The 11,431-nt window shown below is 38.0% G+C and overlaps 1 protein-coding gene across 1 annotated transcript in view; it reads left to right on the top strand.

The window, feature by feature from the left end:
- Positions 1-11,431, top strand: part of SPAG1 (sperm associated antigen 1) — an 87,183-nt gene that overhangs the window by 17,556 nt on the left and 58,196 nt on the right. Inside the window, exons 4-7 of the mRNA XM_010863556.1 lie at positions 669-794; positions 6,899-6,963; positions 7,467-7,573; positions 8,461-8,566. Of these exons, the coding sequence (XP_010861858.1) occupies positions 669-794; positions 6,899-6,963; positions 7,467-7,573; positions 8,461-8,566 (404 nt within the window). The remainder of the gene's footprint in view (positions 1-668; positions 795-6,898; positions 6,964-7,466; positions 7,574-8,460; positions 8,567-11,431) is intronic.

Below are 11,431 nucleotides of genomic sequence, written 5' to 3'. Positions count from 1 at the left end.
GAGGCAGATCAGGTGGTCTGGTATTCCCAACTCTTTCAGAATTTTCCACAGTTTATTGTGATCCACACAGTCAAAGGCTTTAGCATAGTCAATAAAGCAGAAATAGATGCTTTTCTGGAACTCTCTTGCTTTTTCCATGATCCAGCAGATGTTGGCAATTTGATCTCTGGTTCCTCTGCCTTTTCTAAAACCAGCTTGAACATCAGGAAGTTCACGGTTCACATATTGCTGAAGCCTGGCTTGGAGAATTTTGAGAATTACTTTCTAGCGTGTGAGATGAGTGCAATCGTGCGGTCGTTTGAGAATTCTTTGGCATTGCCTTTGTTTGGGATTGGAATGAAAACTGACCTTTTCCAGTCCTGTGGCCACTGCTGAGTTTTCCAAATTTGCTGGCATATTGAGTGCAGCACTTTCACAGCATCATCTTTCAGGATTTGGAATAGCTCAACTGGAATTCCATCACCTCCACTAGCTTTGTTATGGTGTATTTCCCTACAATTGCAAAACACAGAGTAAGAAGGGCATTTCAGGTAGAGAGAATGTCATGATCAAATTGTCACCTAAAAATTGACCCATAGTATGATGATATATATATATAGTCTTTTCTAATGTCTGATTAATTATTTAAAATTGTATATTTACCTTCTTTTTTTCTCTCTTCTTCTCAGAGTTGGGTATCAGAAATTAAAAAAGAAGATGATAAAATACACTTCCATGAAACTGAAACATTTCCAGCAGTGGAAGATAATTTGCCTCCAGTTCGTGGTTCAAACAGCCATCTTCATGTTGCCAAGGTATACCTTTTTGGTGTGGGGGGTAGGTGGTAAGGGAGAAAATTGTTGTTTATTAAGAACATTAGCTTGGTTTAATCATTGTAGCCAAAGTGTGGTGTCCTCTGGGCAGCTGGATATTTTTTTCATTGTGATCCTGTGTTTTCACCTTGTTGAGTAAGCCTCCCCTGGAGATCAAAACGAAACAGTATTTTCCTTTGAAGAACTTGCATCTTGGGTTTACTGCTTCCCTTATTTTTATTTTTTGACTGTTCTGTCTCTTCTACTCTGACAAGTTTTGATGAGTACTTAAGATCCAGTTGAGTATGTAAATGTTTCAGGGGATAATTTTATGTATCCAGTAGAGGTACAGTGGGAATTGTTTGTATAATTAAATATGGATTTAAAGTATTAAACAGATGGATTAATCTGTTTAATTAATCCATTAAATCCATGGATTTCAAGCAGTTATATATGGCATTTCTCTGTTTAGCGCATCCCCCTCCCCCATCCCCAGCCCCTCACGGTTATTTCTGTGAGACTGGTCCCTATTTTGCCATGCAGGGCTCTCCTTTCTAATGCACGGTTTCCATAGAGAAGGGGCCTGTTGGGGTTCCAGGTTCACTTAACTTCCAGTTAAAACTGAGCTTCTTGGTGTCTACCTGACCCTGATATTACAGATCCCAGCCCTTATCTCCAGGGGATTTTGCCTTGAATCATACATTCCATTGCCTCTGCCCTCCTTTTTTCCCTGCTTTTTTTCCCTTTTATTCTTATCATCTCTAAGAGGATGGTTACCTAATTGTCTTCATTTTGGGTTGAGTCATTTTTGTTTTTCTCATTTCTTCTTTGACCTCTCAGTTTTATTTGAAAAATATCCATAGCCCTTCATCACTCTGCTCTTTGGTAATTTACCTTCCTGGATCTTTTTACTCCTCATTAGGAATTACTCAGGTAACTGAGGTACACAGTAAATAAGTATAGTAAGGATAACACTATCTGTAATCAATGAATTCGTATTTATTGAACCCTCATTGTGTGCCTAGACTGTATCCTGAAACTATAACAATGAATAATATTTCCTCCGTGTCCTTACTGTAGTCCAGTAGGAGTAGACAGACTAATGTGGTTCTCAAAGTATGGTCCAAGGATGCTGGTTATCCCTGAGATCCTTCTAGGGGATCCATAAAGTCAATGTTATTTTTAAAACTCTTTTATAAAATAATGCTTTGTCTCTTTCACTTCATTGACTTTTGCCCTAAGGGTAAAAGTTTAGTCATTAAGTCATGCCCAGCTCTTTGTGACGTCATGGACTGTAGCCACCAGGTTCCCGTGTCCATGGGATTTCCCAGACAAAAATAATGGAGTGGGTTTCCATTTCCTTCTCCAGGGGATCTTCCTGATCCAGGGATCAAACCCACTTCTCCTGCTTTGGCAGGCAGATTCTTTACCCCTGAACCACCAGGGATGCCCAAAACGTGAATTAAGGCAGTGGCACTGATTAAACTAGTGGTCATTGTTCGCTCCACTGCTATTATGCACTCATAGTAAGAAATTCCTATTTAACTTAAAAATGTCTTTGATGAAACAACAAAAAATGTATTCTTTTTGTTATATATGATACCTTGAAGACATATCTTTTTAATATTCTGTGTGACAAAATGCAGACTTCACAGAAAGCACTTCACTGTGAAATGAAATATGATGATCATCATAAGAAAACCCACTTGTGTGACTGACTGTCAGCCGAATTAGCAACTTTTTCCTGGAACAACTTTTACTTGAAGAGATGACTGACAGACCAGCTATGGTTATTCAGAGTTCAGTTTTTGGCAGACATTTTCTTATAAATGAATGAAATGGTCTGTCACTTCAAGGAAAACAATGAATGGTATTAGTTGCCAGTGGTAAAATCTGAGCTTTCAGGTGAAATTCACAATACTTCATATTCTTAGGGGGCTCTCAGATAGATGCTTATGACAAAAAAAAAATTTCCCCTTAGGGTAGACACTTAATGACTTTTATGATGAGCTCTGTGAGTAGTTTTAATTTTTAATTGAGATATAGTTGGTGTATGGTATTATACAAGTTATAGGTCTTATAGTAATTCACAATTTTTAAAGGTTTACTCCATTTATAGTTAATATAATATATTGGCTGTATTCCCTGTATTTTACAGTATATCCTTGTACCTTATTTATTTTGTACATAATAGTTTGTACCCCCTAATCCCCACTTTCACCTTCTCTCTCCCTACTGGTAACCACCAGTTTTCTATATCTGTGAGTCTGTTTCCTGTTTGTTATATTTATTAGTTTGTTTTATATTTTGTATTCCACATACAAGTGGTATCATATAATATTTGTCTTTCTCTGCCTGACTTATTTCACTTAGCATAGTAGCCTTCAAGTTCACGAATGTTGTTCCATGTGGCAAAATTTCATTCTTTTTTATGGCTTAGTAGTATTCCATTGTATGTATATGCTACTTCTTGATTCATTCATCTGTTGACAGACACTTAGGTTGCTTCCAGATCTTGGTAATTGTAAATAATGCTGCTGTGAACATTGGGGTGCATTTATCTTTTCAAATTAGTGTTTTCATTTTATTAGGTTGGTGCAAAGGTAATTGCAGTTTTGCATTGTTGAACTTTGCTGTTTGATATTGGAATACAGTCTTAAATGTGGTTATATTATACACCATTTTAATTTGAATTTCTTGCTTTATGTTTTTTTGCTAGTGACTTATTTTTGTTGTTTGAGACCCCATGGACTGCAACATGCCAGGCTCCTTGTCCTTCACCATCTCCCAGAATTTGCCCAAGTTCATGTCTATTGAGTCAGTGATCCTATCCAACCATCTCATCCTCTGTCACCCTCTTCTTCTGCCTTCAGTCTTTCCCAGCATCAGAGTATTTTCCAGTGAGTCTGCCCTTTGCATCAGGTGGCTAACATATTGGAACTTCAGCTTCAGTATCAGTCCTTCCAATGAGTATTCAGGGTTGATTTCCTTTAAGATTGACTGGTTTGATCTCCTTGCTGTCCAAGAGACTCTGAAGAGTCTTCTCTAGCACCACAGTTCAAAAGCATCAGTTCTTCAGTGTTCTGCCTTCTTCATGATCCATCTCTCATATCCATACATGACTAATGGAAAGACCATAGCCTTGACTATATGGACCTTTGTTGGCAAAGTGATGTCTTTGCTTTTTAATACAATATCTAGGTTTGTCATAGCTTTCCTGCCAAGAAGCAATCATTTTCTAATTTCATGGTTGCAGTTATTTGCTGTTTATTTTACTTAGTTGGTAAAGAATCCACCTGCAATGCAGGAGACCCTGGTTCAAATCGGGTATCCACTCCAATATTCTTGGGCTTCCTTGTGGCTCAACTGGTAAAGAATAAGCCTGCAATGTGGGAGACCTGGGTTCTAGCCCTTTGTTGGGAAGATCCTCTGGAGAAGGAAACGGCTACCCATTCCAGTATTCTGGCCTGGAGAATTCCATGGACTGTGTAGTCCATAGGGTTGCAAAGAGTCGGACACAACTGAGCAACTTTCACTTTTTCATAGAAATGATGTTAGACAAAGAGCAAATTCAAGTGACTTTTTCATTCAAGTTCAAAATGGTTGTTAAGCAGCGGAGACATCTGGCAACATCAGCAATGCACCTGGCCCAGGAACTGCTAATGAATGTACAATGCAATGGTAGTTCAAGAATTTTTGCAAAGGAAAGGAGAGCCTTAAAGATGAGGAGCATAGTGGCCAGCCATTGGAAGTTGATGATGACCAAACGAGAGAAATCTTTGAAACCGATCCTCTTAAAAACTACATGAAGAACTCAATGTCAACCATTCTACCGTCATTTGGCATTTGAAGCAAATTGGAAAGGTGAAAAAGCTCAATAAAGTAGGTGCCTCATGAGCTGACCATAAATCAAAAAAATTGTTGTTTTGAAGTGTTGTCTTTGCTTATTCTACACAAACCACAACGAGCCATTTCTTTATCAAATTGAGGTGTGCAATGAAAATTGGATTTTATATGACAACTGGAGATGACCAGCTCAATGGCTGGACTGAGAAGAAGCTCCAAAGCACTACCCAAAGTCAAACTTCCACCAAAAATAGGTCATGGTCGTGGTGGTCTGCTGCCTATCTGATCCACTACAGCTTTCTGAATCCCAGCAAAATCATTACATGTGAGAAGTATATGTTCAGCCTATCTATGAGATGCACCAAAAACTACAATACTTGCAGCTGGCATTGGTTAACAGCAAGGGCCCAATTCTTCTCCATGACAACCGATGCTTCAGAAGTTGAATGAAGTGTCCGCAATATTCACCTGACCTCTTGCCAACTGACTACCACTCCTTCAAGCATCTAGACAACTTTTTGCAGGGAAAACACTTCCACTACCAGCAGGGTGCAGAAAGTGCTTTCCAAGAGTTTATCAAACCCTGAAGCACAGATTTTTATGCTGCAAGAATAAACAAACTTATTTCTCACTGGCAAAAAAAATGTGTTGATTGTAACACTTCCTATTTTGATTAATAAAGATGTGTTTGAACCTAGTTATAATGATTTAAAATTCACAATTTAAAACCACAATTACTTTTGTACCAACCTAATATTTGGTAGGAGAAGGCAATGGCACCCCACTCCAGTACTCTTGCCTGGAAAATCCCATGGATGGAGGAGCCGTCGCAGAGTCGGACATGACTGAACAACTTCGCTTTCACTTTTCACTTTCATGCGTTGGAGAAGGAAATGGCAACCCACTCCAGTGTTCTTGCCTGGAGAATCCCAGGGAGGGGGAGCCTGGTGGGCTGCCGTCTATGGGGTCGCACAGAGTCAGACACGACTGAAGCGACTTAGCAGCAGCAGCAATATTTGGTATATACCCTGGAGTGGAACTGCTGGATCATATGGTAGTTCTATTTTTAGTTTTTTGAGAAACCGTCATACCGTTTCCCACAGTGGGTGCACCAATTTATGTTCTTATCAACAGTGTACAAGAGTTGTCTTCTCTCCACATCTTTTCCAACGTTTGTTGTTTCTGGTCTTTTTAATGATAGCCATTCTGACAGGTGTGAGGTGATATCTCATGGTTTTAATTTGCATTTCCCTGATGATTAGTGACATTGAACATCTTTTCATGTGCCTGTTGGTGATCACCATGAAAATTTTAACAGATATGATTTTTAATTGTATAATGAAATATAGGAATATTTGGAAGACCTGTGTTAACCCCTAATGACCAGTGTATATTACAGAATTGTGCTTGTGTATCCATTCAGATGATTTCAAATGATGATTTTTAAGAAACTATTTTTAGCTGTTGTTTGCTTTCCTCTCATTCCCTTCTGGTGCTTGCAGTGGGCATGTGCCCTGGGTTGAGCCACTTAATGACACAAAGCTAGGGATTGGTCAGTGATGACCCATAATGCAAACTAGCTAATCAGAGTTCTTCCCTGGGATTTCTCTAACTAAAGATGGGGAGAAGAGTCAGTCTTCTTTTCCCTTCTGATTGGGAAGCCGGTGAGGTTATAATCCCAGACTGAGTGTAGCCACATTTCCTACTGCATAGAGAAAGCAAGCAATCAGGCAGAGAGAAGCAGAGAATTCTAGGGAAGAGAAGACAGGTGGAGAGAGGAAGAGCTATAGAGAGAGGGTATATGAATCCTTTATCCAGCAATATCCCAGCCCTTTCATCCATTTGGTTACATAAGCCAGTAAATTATTCTTTTTAAACAAAATTAGTCCAACTTGGGTATCTGTCATTGTAAGCAAAACAGCTCTAATACAGCAAACTAGCTATTTCTTCAATGCCTAGGTTTTAAAAGAATGAATGATAGTTTCATATTTTTTCATTATAAGAAAATCAATAATAATCACATTTCATACATGTAAGTTTTAAAGTTTTACATATGTACCTAAAGTCCTATTCATCACTCTCATAACTAATCTGCTGTGTATTATTATGTTAATAATTATAATACTGAAACTGTCCTATCTTCAAGGGTAACTTATTCTTATCCATTCAATTCATGTATCTTAAGCCAATACTTCACCTTTATATGAAAATATGCTAATCTTATATTAAATATCTCATAAAATATAATTTTATTCTTTTAGGAAAAGAATTCTAAAAGTAGACCAGCTACAAAGAAAATTCCGAGAGATTATGCGGAGTGGGATAAGTATGTTTTATATTTCTTTATATAAAATTGTCCGTAAAAATTCACTGTCATAAAATACTGTAATAACTCCTTAATTATTTTAAACCTGAACATATCAAATGTAAGTTATGTCAGTAGAGTACTAAGAGTATTTGGATTAAGCACTCTTGATTTTGTTTCTTCATTAAATAAAAAACTATGGCATCCTTTTATTTATGAGTAACCAAAAATAACTAATGCAATATTTACCCATCCAAAATAACAAATTTTTAAATTAAGATAAATTAGTCACTACTGTAATAACAAAGTTCTGCACAATTTAGGGCTGATTAAAATTTAAGTCCTCGCTAAATTCTGTGTTTTTTAGGAAAAAATACAGATGACATCTAATACAAACCTACCATATATTTTTGGAATATTATTTCTAAAGGCACAGTGATACAGATACAAGAGTATCAATAATAAGTTTTATTCTCTTGTTTGTATTGAGCTTTTTCCTAGTTTTTTATTATTTTTCATTTAAGATTTGACGTGGAAAAAGAATGTGCAAAACTTGATGAAGATAAAGAAAGAACTGTAATAAACAACAAATCACATTTGTCTAAAATTGAGACAAGACTAGATACAGCAGGTAATGGGGGGAAAATAGGAATGATTTAGTAGTCTTTACTGGAGAAGGCAATGGCACCCCACTCCAGTACTCTTGCCTGGAAAATCCCATGGATGGGGGAGCCTGGTAGGCTGCAGACCATGGGGTCGCTAAGGGTCGGACATGACTGAGTGACTTCACTTTCACTTTTCACTTTCATGCATTGGAGGAGGAAATGGCAACCCACTCCAGTGTTCTTGCCTTGAGAGTCCCAGGGACGGGGGAGCCTGGTGGGCTGCCATCTACGGAGTCACACAGAGTCGGACACGACTGAAGCGACTTAGCAGCAGCAGCAGCAGCAGTAATCTTTACCTTTTTTGAATGATAATAAAAGCTGTTGACCCAAAGACATTCTCTTTAAGAGCTGTATATTTCCATAAAAAGTTTATGAATTTTCTCCTAGGGCTGATCACCTCTAACAAATTCCATTCTATCCTTAAACTTCTTAATTTTATGAATAATAATAGTTATGATACTTAAGTGTAATAAGACTTAAAAACCTATGAATATGTAAACCTATTTTGTTTTTACCATGATTCAGTTTTCATTCCCTTTTTCAAATCTTTTTTGTCCAAATCCTTCAAATTTCTTTTCCTCAAAACAAAAAGATGGAGCACTTTCTGTTCACTTGAAGTCCACAGGTACATAGTACCTTTAAAGTAAAGCAAAACAATTATTGAGAAATCTAAACCTTCAAAAATTCTGAATGATTAAAAAGAATAGAAATATCATAAACTTAGGAAACCTTTTATTTGCTTTATTTGTTTTTATAGTTTTCTGCTTCAGTTAAAATAAGCATTTTTGGATTTAAATTTGGAAAATTCTATCAAGTTATATTCTTACTTACAGCAGATAACATTTATTTATAGGTCTAACTGAAAAGGAAAAGGTTTTTCTGGCTACGCGTGAAAAGGAAAAAGGAAATGAAGCTTTTAAGTCAGGAGATTATGAAGAAGCTGTAAAGTACTATACTCGGTGAGCAGATTTTTGATGTGGTTTAATCTTGTCATTTAAAAAATGATAGTGTTTGATTGTTGAAATGATATAAATAAGCTAAATAATGTGTCATAATCACTCAATATATGGTACTTGCAATTTATCATATATTCACTTGTGTTTAGCTCAGACAGTAAAGAGTCTGCCTGCGGTGCAGGAGACCAGGGTTCGATCCCTGGGTCAGGAAGATCCCCTGGAGAAGGAAATGGCAATCCACTCCAGTATTCTTGCCTGGAAAATCCCATGGGTGGAGGAGTTTGCAGGCCACAGTCCATGGGGTCACAAAGAGTCGGACACGACTGAGTGACTTCACTTTCATTTTCACTTGTGTTTGCCTTGTTTTCTCGATACTTTTCTTAAAACTCCAAGCTCCCACTCCACTCCCATGTTTGACAGAGTTTCTAACTTTACTATTTTACAGAGGAAATAGAAGCTGTCTGGATGGAACTCAACAGAAAGTTCATTCAGGATAGAGGTTAAAAACTCAGGTTCTGTAGTAGACTGCCCGGCTCTAGTATTTTATGGTACTACCTCCCACCACAGGGCCTTTGCATATATTGAGCCTCTGTCTAGAATACTCTTTCCTCTACTTGTTATTTAGTTAATTCTAACTTATTATCCAGATCTCAGCCCATGCCTTACTTCTTTTGTGAAGTTTTCCTTTACTTCTCAGACCAGGTTAAACCTCCACCCAACTCAATTACCGCTCCAATGCCCCCCACCCCCGCCACTGCCAAATTTGCAAACCCATATAGTAATTTTACCTCTTTGTAATATCTGTTGGAGGTATGATTCAAATTTGTGTGATCTGGCACTAACTGGACTATAAAGTCTGTAAGATTGAGCCCACTTGTCATTTTTAAAAATACCACTGGACCCCTAATGCCCAGCCAACACCTGGTTCACAGTACATGTTCATTGTATGCTTGTACGAACGTATGAAGCTCTTATAGTCTGTGAAAAATAAACTAATTTCTTAAAATACTGTTACAGACAAACTGTGCTTATAGAACCACGAATGCTATCTTATTAATAGAACTAAATGCTGTAAAATTGTGCTTCCACCTTTGGAAGAAGTTTTTGGTTTTTTTTTTAACATTTGTGTCTCTAAACTGTTGAAGTGAACATACAAAGTAAAGAGAATATTGAGGTATCATTCATTCAGTTCAACCTCCGCTGTTTGGGCAGGTGGATGTCAGCTCTGGTATTGTTTTCTCTCTTCTTATAGATTTCCACCAGTGGAGAATCTCCTGCCTATTACAGGGAACAAACTTTTTCTTGTCTTCCTCTTTGAAGAAATCATAGAGGTGAAGAATTAAAGCAGCATATTGCAATGGTTAAGGGAACTCACACTGCCACTTTTCAGACCTTGGATAGATTCTTCACCTCTTTTGTCTCAGACATCTCAGTGTGATGAGACTATAATAGTGCCAACCTCAGAGCAGCTGTGAGGATTAAATAAAACAAGTTGCTGAAAGGCAGGGTAACATGATGGTAAAGAGAACAGGTGCTAGAGTAAACCACTGAGGTCTGAACCTTAACTCTACCATTTTCAAGCCTGTGGCCTTGGGCATGTTACTTAACCTTCCTGCCCCATCTGTTTTCTCATCTGTAAGATTGGGAAAGCAGTAATTCCTCCTCTGTGCGTTATAATGAGGATTGAGTGAATTTAATGTTTAGTGTCTGGCAGGTGGGAGGTACTCAGTGTCAGGCTCTTGTGTTATTTATTCTTACATGTATTTTCTGTTTGATTGCTACCCAACCATGTGATTTATTTATATTCATCTTAAATGATCTTGTGGGGCTTCCCAGGTGACTCAGCAATAGAGTATTTGCTTGCCAATGCAGGAGATGTGGGTTCGATCCCTGGGTTGGGAAGATCCCTTGGAGAAGGAAATGACAACCACTCCAGTATTTTTGCCTGGGAAATCTCCACTAATGATCTTAATAAATAGACACTCTGTGAGTTTTCTGTTTTTATCTTATATTGTAATTCTGGATTTAGAAGATTCAGTGTACCAATACCCTTATCATTCCTATATTTAGGAATACATTATTTTAAAACTATATATAGAGTATTTATTTATTTGACTGCACTAGGTCTGGAAAATCCCATGGACGGAGGAGCCTGGTGGGCTGCAGTCCATAGCGTTGCTGAAGGTCGGACACGACTGAGCGACTTCACTTTCTCTTTTCACTTTCACGCATTGGAGAAGGAGGTGGCAGCCCACTCCAGTGTTCTTGCCTGGAGAATCCCAGGGACGGGGGAGCCTGGTGGGCTGCCGTCTATGGGGTCGCACAGAGTCGGACACGACTGAAGCGACTTAGCAGCAGCAGCACTAGGTCTTGGTCGCGGCAGGCAGCGTCTTAGGTCTCCACTGTGCCGTGTGGAATCTTTGAATTGCAGCATGCAGGCTCTTAGTTGCAGCATGCAGGATCTAGTTCCCCGACCAGGGATTGAACTCCCTGGCCCACTGGATTGGGACCATAGAGTTTTAGCCACTGGACCACCTGGGAAGTCCCTAGCAAATTATTCTACAACATTTCAAATCAATTTTATAAGCAATAGCCAGGTAGGTTTAAAATTATTCTTTTCGTTAATTATATTGCATTCATATCCTTAGTGTAGCAAAACTTACTCTCTTAAGGTCTGTATTCCTCAATTACTACTGCTCTTTTCTGTTTCCTTCAGTTAAAGTCCTTTGGTAAGATTATGATTATTTCCTAAGAGTTAAATCTACTTTTAGATAACAGACTGTGTCTGTTAACACGATAATAATTTAACAAAGGGTATTAGTTGTGGTTGATCACTATTTGCTTGTGTTTTTTTTTTTTTTTTTTTTT

Source organism: Bison bison, unplaced genomic scaffold (genome assembly GCF_000754665.1).
Source record: "Bison bison bison isolate TAMUID 2011002044 unplaced genomic scaffold, Bison_UMD1.0 scf7180017864491, whole genome shotgun sequence".
In the NCBI taxonomy this organism is placed as follows: Eukaryota; Metazoa; Chordata; class Mammalia; order Artiodactyla; family Bovidae; genus Bison; species Bison bison.
This window is presented reverse-complemented; position numbering and strand designations above follow the sequence as displayed.